Raw genomic sequence first — 17,653 nt, forward strand, 5'->3', positions numbered from 1 at the left:
TCACATGGAGCAAAGGCGTTAACTGAATCCCCCCAAAAAAACACTCGCTGTTAGCACCTGCCATTATCACACATAAACTACTATACAAAAGGACTAAATAAAATAAAATAAAAAAATTCTAAACAGATGTTTGAACTACAAAGAGGAACAAAGTTCTATATGTATTGCTGTAATAGATAATAGCAAATCTAAAAAAAAAAAAAAAGGTAACTGGAAAAAACAGACAAAAATGATCCTTTGTGTTGCAGACTTTGCTTTAGCTACAGTGTTAACCAACTATAGCTAAGCCAAACTAATTATGAAGACAGGTTGACAGAAGCTTTATAAATCTCCTGTTTTAGTAACAATTATTGCGTGTCATTCATTTGTTTGTCAGATTCATTCATTCATTCATTCATTCATTCATTCATTTGTTCTTTCATTTATTCACTGATCTTCAGAGCACTGCATACACACAACCATCAGCACAACTAAATAGCTGATCTTTATGAGATCTGATGCAGCTGATGATTTTGAATTCATTAAAAAAACATTTTCACTTGCTATTCTCACATTTTTTATTCTAATTGAATTCTGCAGATGGAGAAACACATTAAGTGTCCATTCAGCATCTGTTCAAACGTTGAATGGGAACTGTTTGTGACTGTTAGAAGGTTATATACTATACACACACACACACACACACACACACACACACACACACACACACACACACACACACACACACACAACTTCATAACCAGTGACTTAATATCCAGTATTTACTAATAAATGTCTTTCCCCGAAGCAGTGCTGAGATTCATTCCTCATTTAACTATTTGTATGAATGCGCGCTCCCGGATGTAGGCGCGCTCCCGCGCGCATTGATACGAATAGTTTAACACCAAGCGCGGAAGAATAAGCTTCATCACCGATTCGGGGCGGACTACAGCCTTCTGATCGTGCTCCTCTTTTATTAGACCTCCATTTTAGATAGCAAAATTATCACCTCACATATTACCTATCCTAATAAACTCTCAGTGTATAATACCTAGTGAATTGCCCGTACAGTCTAAATGAATCGAATCAAATGGACAGTGTACGAGTTATCCAGTGAACCACTCAAGGTGTCGGTTCGTTGTCGTGAGTTGTTTTGTTGAGGGAGGGATGGAGGCTGTTTCTTTTTTTTAATCACCCATCACTTCATACATTTCACTGCCTTGTCTATACGACACTCACCCGTAGTTCTAGTGCTTATATATGGGGGCAACTTACTATACTGTGCAACGAATGAATAAAAATCTAATAATGAATAAGTGAATTTATCTCGTGTCTGTGCAAGCTGCAGCGTTGCATTGCATGGCAGTGTGGAAACGTGAGCAGAAAGACGAATACAAACTGCAGGGTCTAAGCCACCGAAGCAGAAACAACCTATTGATTTAAAGGGGAAAATACACCATCATCATCATCATCATCACCATCATCATCATCATCATCACCTCCATACAATACAGCACCAGCACCGAGGAGCTGCCTTGAGTTTATCTGGTGAGTAATAATATATTCTTCATGTTGTGTTGTCGCATTGATGAAGGATGCAGATTGTAGTTTTCAACAACATCTCTGTCATTCTTAAAAACATGCTTATTTTTCAATTCCACACACGTTAATTACTCCTTAGTGGTGCCATTAGTGTACATTGCAGTGTACAGGCATCTGTGTGTGTGTGTGTGTGTGTGTGTGTGTGTGTGTGTGTGTGTGTGTGTGTACGTCTTAAGTGCCAGCAATCAGTGTGTTATTGATAAACTGCACATCAGTCAAGTGTCCATGCAGCAGAATGCATATCCTCACTTGATCAAATCTATGATGGACTGCTGTCACAGACAAGTCTTCAAATAACATGATTGTTCCTCCCTTGTCAAGTCTTATCTACCTATATATGTTCTCTATGAGTAATGTGTGTATGTATACGAGTGTAACAGCAGGTACTCATGCCTGTTTGTGTGTGTATAATACATGTATGTTAGACTCACGCAAATATATACATATATATTTGCGTGTGTCTAACATAGATAGATGTATTATCTATCTATCTATCTATCTCTCTCTCTCTCTCTCTCTCTCTCTCTCTCTCTCTAAGTCATAAATATACTATTTTAATTTCATCAGTAACTCTTTATTGGAAGCTGTGTAAGAAGGAGTCCGATGGCCAACACACACATACTCTCTCACACACAAACACACACACACACACACACACACACACACACACACACACACACACACACACACACACACACACAGAGTAGCAGGTAATTATGCGTGTTTGTGTGTTTACTGTATAATACATGTAGACTCACACAAATATATACATATATTTGTGTGTGTCTAACATAGATGTATTATACATCTATCTATCTATCTATCTATCTATCTATCTATCTATCTATCTATCTATCTATCTATCTATCTATCTATCTATCTATACACACACACACAGGCTGAAAGACATGTGCTTCTTTAATATAAGACAGCTTATCTTCATGCAAAAACAAACAAAAAAAGATGGCTGGCTCGGCATTCACAGTTAAGGAGAATAAAGCTCCTATTAAAATGTAAAAGCAAAAAATAGAAGATTTCATAAAAAGATTTAAAATCGTAATGAAATGAACATTTGTCTGTATTTTCTGTGTACCCAAACTGAATTATGTAACATACAGCACATATGTATCTTAGAAAATACACAGTTGTATAATATTAATGTGGATTAGATATCGGGTATTACCTCAAATTGTTTGAATCTAGACCTGATTGCTGTGTACAGAACAAACCTGTCCAAAAAGGTGAAAAATACCTGATCTTATCAATGGAGCAAAATACATCTACAGTTGTAATCTTTAATAAGACTTTTTTTTTAAAAACTTTAATAAGATTTTTTTTTAACTAGAACACAGGAATTTAATGAAATGTCCTATAACTTACATCTATAGAAAAATCTAATAATTTAAAACTCAGTCATTTCTATTTGTCTTCACTATATTTCATTCTGGTTCAAGCAAATGGACAAGATAAAAAAAATATGTCATTTATGAGGTGATGAAAATTAATTTACAAGTTTGACATCGAAACCCAGAATTTTTTTTATTAGGTTTGTAATAATGGAGTAATTGTAGTGTTGAAGAAACTGTGCAAAAAAAAAAAAACTAAAGGTGAAATAAATTGGTATTCAAAATGGCTGAGAATTATAGCAATTACCTCCTGCTGTGCTAAAACATGGTATAGATTGTTTGGCAATGTGCTAAATTGTCCCAATATGTAAAGGTGTGTGTCCACGGTGTCCGGCAATGGACTTAATACTCATCTGTGGTTTCTCACGGAGAGACTGGACACTCTTTTTAGCAACCATATAAATACAAATATATATCTAGGATGGATAAATACCTACGGCGCTCAGGAGTTTGATTAAGAAAATATAAGGCAGTAAACCTTCTTTTGAATCCAACTTCGACCTCTTGCTTGTGCTGTGATTGTAGTTATTCTAACAAATGAAAAGCAATTGAAACTGCGATTTCAGGGTAAACATGCATTCCTTAAAGAATACGATCTCTTTAAGGTCACTATCAGTGTGATGGATCCAATAGGAATATTTATGTTAGAAGCTTAGGTTAGTCTTGGCTGACGATACAAACTGGAGAAGGATCCAATAATGCTGAGCTGGATTGCTTTTTTACACCCAAATGACTCCAATAAATAAAAGAAAAATATCAGGCCAGTGGTGAGATTAATCATGAACACACATTCGGACAAATTAGTTCCAATCATTATGGGAATGTGTGGTGGTGTTGGTGTGTGTGTGTGTGTGTGTGTGTGTGGTGTGTGTGGTGTGTGTGTGTGGTATGGGGGGGTGGGGGTGGGGCGGATGTGTGATAATTATTACTAATAATAATGACTTAAAGAGGAGCATTGCACATATTAAATGCCACCATAAAGAGCTTGGTATCTTACTGTATTACTGCTTTGTGCAGGAATATGTCACTCTACATCAGACTCTATAAACACAGCATCTGCATATTTTTGGAGGACATTTCCCACCTCCTTTACAGCAGCACCCGCAGCAATGAAAGCTGTTAGATTCTGTATCAGCTTCTTTCCCAAAGAAAGAATTCATTTCAACACCCTGCTGCCCTCCAACATCCAATTGAACTGATTTAAACAGATCTGTACCCACACTACTATGGGCACCTGAGGTGTATAAGCCTTGTGTTATGTGCATTCTTAGGACCCTTTGCTACTGTTAGAGCCAAACTGACCCATGACATTATTGGAGTTTTATAAACACTACAGAAATAATAATAATAATAATAATAATAATAATAATAATAATAATAATAATAATAATAATAATTAAAAAAAAAAAAAAAAAAAGCTCTATGAAAGCTCTCAAAAATGCATCTGCAATTCTTTTTCTCCTACTTTCAGCTTTTTCCTTTAGGGGTCACCACAGTGAATCATCTGTTCCCATCTAACTCTATCTTCAGCATCCTCTACTCTCGCACCGATAACCTTTATGTCCTCATTGAACATATTCATATATATAAAAAAATGTTGCATCTGCAATTGCAGACATAAAACAGGTCAATGTGACCCACTACAAACGTTCATATCTTAAAGTTGTCCACACTACAAGTCACAGAATCAACTGTAATAAAATATGTTCAATATTAGATTTGATATACTTTGTGCTATTTATAATCCTTTAACGTTATCACTGATGTTTGGCATTAAAAAAATGACTCAAACACGTTTTAATGTGAAATCGGACATCTTTGCACCCAAGATGTTCACGTATTTTAATGCTAGTGTTAATTTTTTTTGAACAATCCGAATTATCATTTGTTTTTTTAATCCCTTAATATTAGTCATATTACAAACAATGCTCATGAAGTTAGAGCTACGGTGAACATAGATCACTCCAGAATGAACGGTTTTGCACTAGGAAGTAAAATTTTTATTTGCAGACAAACGCAGTTTTACACACAGTGAAATGTCCCTGTAAGGTTATTAGAACTATAGGCACTCTTCACGTTTTGATTGGATACTTCTCGTCCAATCGAATGAGAGGTCTGGGACTTACAGTTTTATAAAAGACTCAATTTAATTCTTGTATGTGAGAACAAGAATTAAATTGAGTCTTTTATAAAACTGTAAGTTTGTAAACCTGTCAACCATGTAAACCTGGCATTAACGTTCCAGCTTGAACTATGATCTTTTTCACGCAGTTATACACACATTCGTTTCCAGTCAGATTGGGTTCCAACCAATTCGACCAATCACATTCGAGATTTTAACCGCACCATGGTATAAAAAGCTCCTATTATGACCTAACATTTGACACCTAACTATTTAGTGTCACACGATACTCCTGTATATTCATATACTTTCAGGGCATTTGTTGTTTTGTCATATCCTGAGTAATTATTGTGTTGTTCAGTTTACACTATTTGTGTCTTCCAAAGCAACATTATTATATTGTGCCATGGTAAAGGAGACAGGAGAGTTTATTACAATATTTATATACTAATGAAACGACGTCATGACTTATAGACTTGACTAGAAATGTAAAACACAACACTTCAATGTTTTATTAAAGGAGTAAAACAATACAACCCCCAAGATTTTGTTTTGAAAATGTATAAATCATTTCTGAATGAATTATAAAGCCAATAGATCTGTCTAATTAACATATTTTACTATACTAATATACTAATATAGTGTATTTACTATACCAGCACCAGCTAGAGCCTCCTGTTGCTCTGAACAGCTTCAATTCAATCTGGGATGGTTTCCGACACTGGAAACATCTCTTTGAGATTCTGGTCCATGATGCCATGATTGCCTCACACAAGTCATGCAGATATCTCAGGTGTTCTAAGTGATTCATGCTGTGAATCTCCTGCTCTACCACATCCCAGAGGCCTATGAAGGACATATTCATGAAACCAGTCTGAGACCACTTTTGCTTTGTTATTAAACTGGAAGTAGCCATTAGAAGATGGTCATTTTTAGCCATGATATACTGTAATGCATGCACATGTCCAGCCTGGCTGTTCTGCTTTGACCAATCTGCATGATTTTCTACATTGCACTGTTGCCACCCAATTGGCTGATTAGTTATATTAATTGCATTAATATGTACAGTAGGTGTACAGGTTTCGATAAAGTGTTTGGTGAGTGTACGTGATATGAATTGGGATGTGCAGGCAGTTTGTATTTGTGGAAAAGACGTACCGATGGATGGGCCGAAATTGATCGATGGTCTTCTTCGAATGTTACTTCTGATTCTGGAATCTTCTTCTTCTTCTTTCGGCTTTTCCCTTCAGGGGTCACCACAGCGAATCATCTCTCTCCACCTATCCCTATCTTCTGAATCCTTAACACTTGCACCCACTAGCTTCATATCCTCATTAAATACATCCATATACCTCTTCTTTGGCCTTCCTCTTTGCCTCCTGCCTGGCACCTCCATGTCCAACATTCTCCTACCAATATACTCACTCTCCCTCCTCTGAACATGTCCAAACCATCTTAATCTGGTCTCCCTAACTTTGTCCCCCAAACATCCAACATGAGCTGTCCCTCTGATGTACTCGTTCCTAATCCCGTTCAATCTCGTCACTCCCAAAGAGAACCTCAACATCTTCAGCTCGGCTACCTCAAGCTCTGACTCCCATCTCTTCTTCGGTCACAAACTGTCTCTAAACCATACAGCATGGCCGGTCTCACCACTGTCCTGTACACCAATACCAACCAGATAAACATTTTGGTGTTTTCCTTTCCTTCTTCCCAGCTTTATTCTTGTTAAATAGCAGATGAGTTTAGAGAAGGAAAAACGTGTGCTTTTATGAAACACTGGTCATGCATAAATCACAGAGATCTTTTCAAACATGCAGACGGATTTTATTTATTTTTTTTATTACCGATTTAAATTGATTTATTCCTGTTTCCGCGATCGTAAAAAAAAACCAAAAACGTTCTCCTGCTTTCATTCCCATCGTATTTCCACATGGCATGGAGGAGGATTATTTAGATTGGAAACATTTGCTCTTATTACTTTTTTCTGTTTGTAAGAGATTATTACCACACAGCATTACCGTTTGAAATGGAGGATGACGAACTTCATTTCTGTCGGAAGGATTTAGTTTCTGTGAGTCTGTAAGATGAAAGGGGTGGAAAATTGCTCTGAGAAAATGAACCATCGAATCATTTTTTTCTTTAGGTCAGCGTTCAAGAGAATCCATAATGATGCCTGCACGAGAAGCCACCAAGAAGAAACCACCTAAGGACAGCTTAACTTTATTACCCTGTTTCTATTTCGTAGAGGTGAGCGCTTCTAATGAATATTAATATCGTGTGGTGTTTAATTGATTAAATCGGCTCCATAATTATTGACACCCTTCATGAAAATGAGCAAAAAAAAAGATCATATAAACATTACATTCTCATATGTACTTTTTTTTTTTTTTTTTTTTTAGAAAATATATGTGGCAAAATTTTTGAAATTATTTTTCAGTTTTCAGAAAGTCTGTTGTTGCCTTTCAGTATCTCATTTTTTTTCATAGTGTAAAAATGAGGTCGCACATATAAATGTAATGTCATCCGATCAACATAAGGGAAATGATCAAAAAAACTTTAAGTACAAAAGTTCCAGGTGGATGTTGATGTGCCATCTTGGATAAAGTGCACAAAATTAGTAAGAGTACATTTTTAAAAATAATAAAAACATTTAAAAAAAAAAAAAAAACAACACTTGAATATTACATAATTGTTTATGAAGTGATGTTGGATGATTTGAACCTAGTCTAAAGATTTTTGGATAAATTGATGCAATCATGAAATCTGCTAAATATTGACTTATTTTAGACCAAAACTGATTGCCTCTGCCTCAGACTTGGCCTTAGATTGTTTCCAACAAAACGATCGTCGCAAGAATACGTAACTATTTGTGGCGTTTGTGGATTGGATCTCTATTGAAAACCTGCTGCTCTGAAATTCTGTTCATCCATCCATCCATCCATCCAGCTTCTACAGTATACTGTTTATTCTGCCCAGGGTCGTAGGGAACCTGGAGCCATCGAAGGGCACAATCGCACACAGCCACACACCCATTAGCACACAATTATTAGAGATCAGTCTGCAACACATGTATTTGGATTGCAGGAGGAAACTAGATACTTAGAGGAAATCCCAGATATATGGGGAGAGCATACAAACTATGCACATGGGGAAGTGGTAATTGAACCCCAGAGGCAAACGTTCTAAAATCTAATGTACCTTAGTGAATTCAGGTTATATAAAATTATATTCTTATCTGACATCATCTACCCAGAATATCACGAGTTTGTGATTGTAGAAATGAACACAAAATCAAGCAAACTATGTGACAGGAAGGGTTCACAATAATAAATGGGTTATGTTCACAAAAATAAACCCCAAAAAAATATATAAAGATTCTCAATTCTGTTATACTGCTATAAATAATGGAGACTTCCCCAAATATTGATTTTAAGATTTCTGATTATGTGATATTTGTTTTGCCTGATCATTTTCATAATAGGTGCCAAAGATTATGATACACAGTGGTTTAGTTAGGTTTTTCAGTGAGCGCTACAAGACGCTCAAAGACGCACCATTGGCTTTAACATAATGTAACATAATCATTTGTTGCTTGTGATGAATTCGAAATTCCATTGTCATGGCATTGTGTCCATCATGTGACTCGCAGCTGCCTATCGTGGCTTCCTCTATGGTCTCTTTGTACTTCCTGGAGTTGACTGATGTTCTGCAGCCAGCGCAGGTGGGTTTTCGCTGCCATGATCGCTCGCTCAGCATGCCCTACGTGGAGAGCGGAGAGGAACTTATCCCTCTACTTATGCTGCTGAGTCTCGCCTTCGCTGGCCCAGCTGCTTCCGTAAGTGCCTTCGACTGTTTTAGATACCGTAAAAATGGGCTTCTAGTCTAGAAATTCCTTTATTTATTAGTTCTTAATGTTTACTTTTGGAAAAATTCTTTATATAGTTAAATATTCTTGGTCTCCCTAAGGGGGTTCTGATAAAGAAATAGGACTTTTGTGTAGGACTTTTAATAGCCCACAGATTGACAGAATAAAAACGTTTCTAATATTTTTTTATGTATTAGATTCAGGTGATCGGTGCTTTATCAGCGAATCGGTCAGACAGAATTCTTCCTAACAGTGTTTTGCAACTAAAAACTGTTTTTCTAGTTGTGAGAAAAATCTAAAGTAAGTCTGCTTCTTTCTTATTCAAATATTATATTTATTATTAATATGTGATTTAGGGGGGCACGGTGGCTTAGTGGTTAGCACGTTCGCCTCACACCTCCAGGGTTGGGGGTTCGATTCCCGCCTCCGCCTTGTGTGTGCGGAGTTTGCATGTTCTCCCCGTGCCTCGGGGGTTTCCTCCGGGTACTCCGGTTTCCTCCCCCAGTCCAAAGACATGCATGGTAGGTTGATTGGCATCGCTGGAAAATTGTCCGTAGTGTGAGTGTGTGAGTGAATGAGAGTGTGTGTGCCCTGCGATGTGTTGGCACTCCGTCCAGGGTGTATCCTGCCTTGATGCCCGATGACGCCTGGGATAGGCACAGGCTCCCCGTGACCCGAGAAGTTCGGATAAGCGGTAGAAAATGAGTGAGTGAGAGAGAATATGTGATTTAAACACTTATTCTGAAGGCCGTATATTATTATGATTTTTATTTTTTTATTTTTGTGATGTCAAGAAAACAAAAGTATTGTTTAGCCGTATGCTGGCCGTATTGTGTCCACTCCCGCCCACTCTCGCGAATTTTTTCTTGAGAGCTTGTGAAAATTTTGATTGTATACAAATGATCAGACTAATTATTAGTTCAGGCTAATGTCCAGAATAACAGAATTAAACACGATTGCATTTAAATAAGATACTAATACTAATGCTAATACTAATCTTCTCAACGTCATGTGTTGACTGCATTCTTATTATTAGGCTACATGCCAAATCCCACCGGGTCCCGCGGATCTCCCGCTAAATTTTCTGACCGCCCACTCCCGCCCGGGGCAAAGGTGAAACCGCCTGCTCCCGCCAGATTTGCGTTGGGTCCCGCGGGAGCCCAATCCCAATGCAGCCCTCTAATTCCTGCCTCCGCCTTGTGTGTGGAGTTTGCATGTTCTCCCCGTGCCTTCGGGGGTTTCCTCCGGGTACTCCGGTTTCCTCCCCCGGTCGAAAGCCATGCATGGTAGGTTGATTGGAATCCCTAGAAAATTGTCCGTAGTGTGTGTGTGTGTGTGTGTGTGTGTGTGTGTGAGTGAATGAGAGTGTGTGTGTGCCCAGCGATGGGTTGGCACTCCGTCCAGGGTGTATCCTGCCTTGATGCCCGATGATGCCTGAGACAGGCACAGGCTCCCCGTGACCCGAGAAGTTCAGATAAGCGGTAGAAATTGAATGAATGAATGAATGCTTTCATTATTGTCAGCCACTTATCTTCTATAATTTAACAAAAAAAGTTACACCATGAATTAACGCATTCTATCAAAGGATTGTCTGCTGTTGTGTTTTGTCTGCCTAGATTATGATTGGAGAGGGTATTGTGTATTGCATGCAGTCCAGACTCAAGATAGTGTCTGGGAATGAAGGAAGCATCAATGCCGGTGGATGTAATTTCAACTCCTTCCTCCGCAGAACTGTGCGTTTTGTTGGTAAGTGACCAAACTTTTCATATGTAAAATAAGGAATGTTGAATTTGCAGGAATTATCAGGAGTGTATTCGGTGTACACATATACACTGTTGGAGAAAAGTTCAAAACTAACTGACTTGAGTAGAAATACTGCAACTGTAGTAATAATTCGCTTGATTAAAAGTAAAAGTATGATAAAATAAGTTGTGTGGCTTCTGTAACGACTGTACGGGTTTTCTAAAATGTTCTTTATCTCATTCATAAAAAGGTTCTTTATATTATGAAACCCTTCGTAGTTCAGCTTTTATGTCGAATAGTAACTTAGTCAAATCTTGCTTATGACAATGACAATGCCGATTTATTTATATACGTAGCACAAATACTTCCGTCGACCAATGTGCTTTCCATTAGGTCATTAAGAACAGGAAAAAAATACGCAACAAACAAACAGAAAATCGTACAAACATCCCATCAGCCATATGCTTTTGAAAATAAAAATGTCTTTAGCCTGGGGCAGCAATACAAAAAGCACGATCTCCCCTGCACTTAAGCCTCGACTTTGGAGTAAACAATAGATCTTGGTTGGAAGACCGATGGGATCTATTAGGTTGATATTCAGTCAGTAACTCACTGAGATAAGGGGGGTCTTAGAGGGTGTTTATGAATCAGTGGCTTGCTCAGTTGAATAGCTAGCTAGTTAGCTTACGCTAACCCTTACATCCTTCTAGCTAGCACTAGCAAACTAGAAAAGATGCCCCCCGACATACAACTTTCATATATAATATCTCGTAACCGAGATATTTAATACGGAGCTTTCATACTATAACATAAAAAGATCTAGCTAACCCAAACTAGCTCAGCTCACTCAGCTAGCTAATGGTTGTTTCCACACTATGGATGCTGAGCTGTGAAATGATGATTTCTCAAATGGTTTTTGGAGATCATTATCACATTGTTTCCTTTGAAGGTACCTGATACATTGGAAGGAATACTCATATGTCTCCAAAGTTTCAGACAATGCTGCTGCTGACTAAGCATTTGGCATTTAGACTAAGTGTTTTTTTTTATTCCTGACTTTTTAGGTGTTCATGTGTTTGGTCTTTGTGCCACGGCACTGGTCACTGACGTAATCCAAATTGCCACCGGCTACCACACACCCTTCTTTCTGACTGTATGCAAGCCCAATTACACCTTTCCTGGAGTCTCCTGTGACAAAAATCCCTACATTACTAAAGACATCTGCTCTGGTCATGACCAGCATGCCATTCTCTCAGCCAGGTAAATCCTACCATCCCAAGATAAGGATGAAAATAACAGTCACAAAAGCTGTATTTAAAGTGGATTTTAAATTAGTTGTTTTTTTTTCTTCTGCACTTTTCATATTTATCTCTGTTTCCTTACCCCAAGTGCTGTCAGTGGTTTTTGCCTTACTCTAGACATTTGCTTTCCTTTGTGGCAGGAAAACCTTCCCTTCCCAGCATGCAACTCTTTCTTCCTTTGCTGCTGTTTATATTTCAGTAAGTCTCTCCCTCTCAGTGTGAATGTGCCTGTGTTGGGTGACAAAAGCAAAGCAAACAATATTTCCCACTAAGCAAATCCTAGTTAATCCCTGTCTTGATGTGGCAAGATAAACAGTATTAACAAAGATGTTAAGAAAATAGTAACAATCTCAAAATAAATAAATATATTTACACAACTTGGCTCAGGGGTTTACATGTATAGCTATTAGTATTTACTAAGGGAAATGTGGATTTATTATTTATATCTGCATCTTGAAACGTCTCTGGCAGATTGTGTAGAAATAAACCAGTCACATCCGATTTTCAGCCTCCAGCCTGCAACTATATAAATATCACAAGATACCAGGTTGATGGATAGGAATCTGTGTACGGGGATATGGACCATCTGTTGTGCTGTCTGTTCCTCTAGATGTACTTCAACTCTACTATCTCAGACAACACCAAGCTGCTGAAACCTGTCCTGGTTTTTGCCTTTGCCATTGCTGCTGCCCTGACCGGTCTCACTCAGATCACACAGTACCGCAGCCACCCCATTGACGTCTATGTGGGTTTTTGCATCGGTGCTGGCATCGCAGTGTATCTGGTGAGGCTGTTTTTCTGTGCCCTTACATAATCACATTGAAGCTGTGCCTTTGCTTCCTATGTTATCGCAATGCATATCTCAATCTAAGCCGTAATGTCAATGATGGGAGAGTCCTTTCGTGTCAGTTATTTCTTTCTTGCCCTCAACCTTTGCCTTGGTAGATTGCACGATGTAAACCTATTGTCATCACTATTGTCATCAGTGAGCTTCATGGTCCCTTTGCATCTCCTCATGGATATTTTAATACTAAATAATTTAGTAAGTGTACAAAACCCAAATTTGACATTGGTTGGTCAATATGTAAATGAACGGTGCAGTCAATCCAGAATGTGTAGTCAGTTAATTACATTGTGTGTATATAATCCGAAATTGGTTCACTTGAACGTTCTTTGTTTTGTTCCAGGCATTCTATGCTGTTTCTAACTTCAAACCAGCACAGGATCCCATTCCTGTTCCTGCCCCACCCCCTCTAAAGGATGCCCTGCGAGCCCTTGCTCAGAGAGGCCACGACTCTGTTTACAATAAAGGCCATACCTCTGAGAGTAATGAAGAGATCACATCACCGTCTTCCTTGGATGGCTTGAACCGCCCCATCCAGCGTGAAAAGGCATCATTAGGTAGCCTGAAACGGGCCAGTGTAGATGTAGAGCTTCTTGCCCCACGGAGCCCTATGGGTAAGGAGACTATGGTGACATTCAGCAACACTTTACCACGTGCTACAGCTGCAGGCCCTGAGGAGCCCACAAGGCGTTTGGTAACAGTGCCTGTGCCTGTGGACCCAATGCGATCACATCAGCTCGTCTCTGAATGGAAGCAGAAGTCCTTGGAGATGCGCAGTGCTAGTCTACAGAGTGATGAGGGTAGCAAAGAGGACTCAGACCTAGGTGAGGATACCACTGAAGAAGAGAGTGCACCATCCACATTATACAGTGCCACTGTGCCACAATCTGCCAAGCCAGCCAATGCACCCACGGGAGCAAGGGTAGTGATGCCTCCCAAGCCGCCAGTTCCTCCTCCAGTGTCTCCAAAGAGTGCAAGCACCCGTGCTAAATGGCTGTCCATCACAGAGAAGAGTGGGGCCAATATACCAGGTGCACTCAGGGCGATGAACCAACCTCGCATCATGCAGGTCATTGCCATGTCCAAGCAACAGGGTCTGCTATCCAGCACCAAATCCTCTGAGGCATCATCCTCCTCTGCCACTTCCTCTATCACAGGCACTGAGTCACCCCCCTATCGGCCACCATCTGATCGTGACAGTGGCTCTGGCATCATCACAGTGGATGCCCATGCCTCTCACCACCCTGTAGTCCACATGGTCTCCAACCCTGCCAATCCCTGGGAATGGAGGGGATCCTCAAATGGGAACATGTCCGAGTCATATGAACTCAATGACCTGAACCGCGAGGGCTCTAGAGGATATCGTCAGGTGAAGAACAGCTCACCATGCTCTTCGACTGGTGATGCTGACCCAGACTTCCATAAGCCTCTTCAAACCCCTCAGCCACCGCAACCTCCCCAGCTCCCCAAGCTTGATCAAAACATGGAGGGACGCAGTCTGCGCTGCAAAACCCCTCTGGTGCTTATTGATCGGGAGAACCCTCAGAACCATCAGGAAAACTTTTACAGAAAGCTGCAGAGTGGAAGACGGTTCAAAGAGTGACAAGGCACAGCATCCAGGATCTCAAATGATGCAGGCTGGACACGTATCACTATGCATCGCTCAGACTCTCATTCTCATGTTTGTGCATTTTTTAGTGTTGATGAGATTAGTGAGGGTAAATACCTGCATGATTTAATGAGATACATATCCAGAAAATGCTGCTTCAGCCAATACGACAAGCACAATATTTTTGGTCATATCTCTGGACATGGAATGGCACCAAAATCTAATGAAGAACACATACTCTATATACAATATTTACCAGATTTTCAGATTTAAAAAAAACAAAAAAAACAAAGGTTGATTGCAAGGTTGCTGTTTTGTATTGTGGCCTTTTATCTGTTACTTGATTTTATGCACATTTGTCTGTGCCTATGATGTCAAGTGGATTTCATCTATTTATGTCTTTTAATGTGGTACTTTCTTAGAATATATTGCCTTGGGGATAATAATACTCTAAGATAAATTTTAACGGAGTTCAAATCGATCAACATTATCCTCATGCCGGAAAGAACTTGTCTTATTTTGCTTAAAGAATTACTGCACTGGAAAATGCTCGGCCTGTAACAGTTCTCCCACTCGCACTTAGCATTTTTCAGTGTAGTACAGTCATGGGAAATGTAATTTATTTTGACACATGGAACTTACAAGCACATGGGCTTGGATTCTGACTGTATTTAATGCACACATTATGCATTTCATAGAACATTTCAGAAACCACCATTTCTGGCTATATGGGAAAAAACAGTTGAAACTAGATTTATAATGTTCGACAAACTTTGATGTTGGCTTTGAAAAAGCAAGTATTCGCAAAGGCTGGTTCTTTTTGGAGGCGAGTGGACATAAGGATTAGTGTTACGTTTGGAGGCAAGTGGACAGAAAGCTAGGGTGTCAAAACATTTGGAGGCAAGTGGAGACGAGCATGTGACATCTTCAGAATACCCGTGAGGAAGTTCCCCTCATTGTGCTGAGTGTGTTGACATGTCACATGTCAATGTTGTAAAAAGTTTTTTGATTTTGCATATTTTGGGGGCGGGGAAGCGGGACAACCGAAAGGCCAGTCGCTACACCAATTTAAAAGTTTTTCAGAGTATCACCCTAAAGGAGCTGGCCGAGTTTGGTGTAGATAGTTCGAAAGCTTGCAGAGTTATAAACCTCCAAATTTTATAATGGGAGTCTATGGGGGGAAAAGGCCATTTTGTGACCCAGTACCGGAAGTACCGGAACTCGGATCGCTTAGAAAAGTAATAGCAACAAACTTCAGTCTACAACATATCCAAATTTGGTGCATGTGGCTCGAAAGCCCTAGGAGGAGTTACTCTTTATAAATTTTTGTCTGTAACTTGTAGTTATTGAGCATCAAGTTCCATGCCTGAATGCACTACATTTCCCTGCATAAGTCTTCTTGAAAAAGTATAATTTTATTGCTATTTTCAATAAAGAAATGCATTTTTTTCTGAGCACTTAAAAACAAAGCACAGGATAGTGAGGGGGATTGTTTAAGGCATTAAGTGTCTTCATAATTTGTTTCTATTTTCCTCCGTTAATGAAAAGCGTGTGGCTTGTGCTCACTTGCCGATGGACTACTGCATGTTATGTTAGTGGTTGTATCCGTTGGAAGTTCAGCCTTGTCACAGTGATGAATTAAAGTTTATCAGTGATTGTCTTTGCGCCGTGTGGCAAACGAAGCACAATGGACGTTCAATGTTTAGACATGTGAAGATAAAATCTAATTTTCATATTGCGATAATATTGACAAACCTTTCAGCAAAGTTGGAAAACTATGATATCAGCATGAGATTGTATTAAAATTATATGTATTCAAAGATATTTTTATTGTTCTTAATAATATTTGGGTAATAACATTACTAATCTTTCGGTTTTTTTGGTCTAATAGAGAGGCTAATCAGAGTGTATTAGCATTCAGGTTACATACACAATGCTTAGCACCACACTGTATGAGATTCCAGGAGATGATACAGATTTTAGGCTAGAAAATGTGCAGAATAGACCTAATAAAAGTCGTAGAATAAAACTAATAAAAGAACAGAATCTAAACCCATCTCTTTTTGAATTTTCCATACTATAATATTGTAAGAAAAACTCCCGGGTGAGTGAAGTAACAAAAAACGGAAATGTACATTTTTATTTCAGTTTATACACCTGAGCAATTAAGGGTTTAGGGCTTTGCTCAGGGGCCCTGCAGTGACAACTTGGTGGACCTGGGATTCGAACCAATGACCTTCCAATCAGTAGTCGAACACCTTAACCACTGAGCTACCACATCCCCTATTTTGTGCATAATAGAAGTCAATAGTAGATTGTGAATGGTCCAAATCTTTTGAGCAAGGCACTTAACCCTCAACTGCTCAGTTGATTTCCACTCGCTCTGGAAAAGAGTGTCTCCAGATAAATGGTGTACATGAGAAGGGAAAAATGCTGCCTGTTCCTCATATCTTCATCTGCCTAGTGCTAGTGAGCCTGTGACCACTGTAGCCTCAAGTTAAACCTAATGTAATCTAATGTTGTCTTCTGCTGTCGTTGCCCAACCACCTCAAGGTTCTCTGTATTTCTCTCAATCAGGACCAGTCTGTCCTCAGACCTCTGTGTGAAAATTCCACTATCTCAGCAGTTTCTGAAGTACTCAAACCAGCCCATCTGGCACCAACAACTACTGTATGCCACGGTCAAAGTAACTGAGGTCAGGACATTATGTTTGGTGTGAACATTAACTGAAGCGCTGAACCTCTTGACCTACAACTGCATGATTATTATATCGATTTGTCTATATAAATAAATGTAATGTTCACATCACATAAATCATAATGTTTAGATCTTGGTTAATTGTATGTAAACTTGTATAATTATATTAGCCGGTGCTTTTAAACATAAAGTGGCTGGTGTGTGTAAATATACAGAATTTCACCATTAATATTCATAGCTTTAATTAATATTCATATTTAGGCATACGTGTTTGGATTCTCTTCTCAGATTTTATTCCTACTGAATGTGAAGTAAAATTCATAGCCGTTTAAACACATTCTCAGCTCTCTGGTATTTCAGCAGAAACGAAGACTAGGTACGGTAAGGTAAGGTACTGCCGTCGATTCAACACCCACCTGAACTCCCTCCTACATTTGTGAGACTGGTGCTCTTTCCATCCTCCACAGTTTGCAAACTCCCCC

At 39.1% G+C, this 17,653-nt stretch overlaps 1 protein-coding gene across 3 annotated transcripts; it reads left to right on the plus strand.

Moving 5' to 3' along the window:
* Positions 1-914: 914 nt before the first annotated feature.
* Positions 915-15,364, plus strand: plppr3b (phospholipid phosphatase related 3b). Of its 3 annotated transcripts, XM_047810615.1 has the most exons (8): positions 915-1,527; positions 7,256-7,359; positions 8,762-8,947; positions 10,594-10,723; positions 11,785-11,980; positions 12,162-12,219; positions 12,632-12,805; positions 13,209-15,364. In XM_047810615.1, the coding sequence occupies exons 2-8, from the start codon at positions 7,279-7,281 to the stop codon at positions 14,466-14,468; spliced, it is 2,085 nt and encodes a 694-aa protein (XP_047666571.1). In that variant the 5' UTR covers positions 915-1,527; positions 7,256-7,278; the 3' UTR covers positions 14,469-15,364. The 3 variants fall into 3 exon arrangements, with proteins under 3 accessions (XP_047666571.1, XP_027025382.2, XP_027025383.2); XM_027169581.2 differs by lacking the exons at positions 915-1,527; positions 7,256-7,359 and adding an exon at positions 9,175-9,277 and having other exon boundaries at positions 8,810-8,947; XM_027169582.2 differs by lacking the exons at positions 915-1,527; positions 7,256-7,359; positions 8,762-8,947 and adding an exon at positions 10,419-10,458.
* Positions 15,365-17,653: the final 2,289 nt, after the last annotated feature.

The sequence above is a fragment of the Tachysurus fulvidraco genome, chromosome 2, assembly GCF_022655615.1.
Source record: "Tachysurus fulvidraco isolate hzauxx_2018 chromosome 2, HZAU_PFXX_2.0, whole genome shotgun sequence".
NCBI classification, from domain to species: Eukaryota; Metazoa; Chordata; class Actinopteri; order Siluriformes; family Bagridae; genus Tachysurus; species Tachysurus fulvidraco.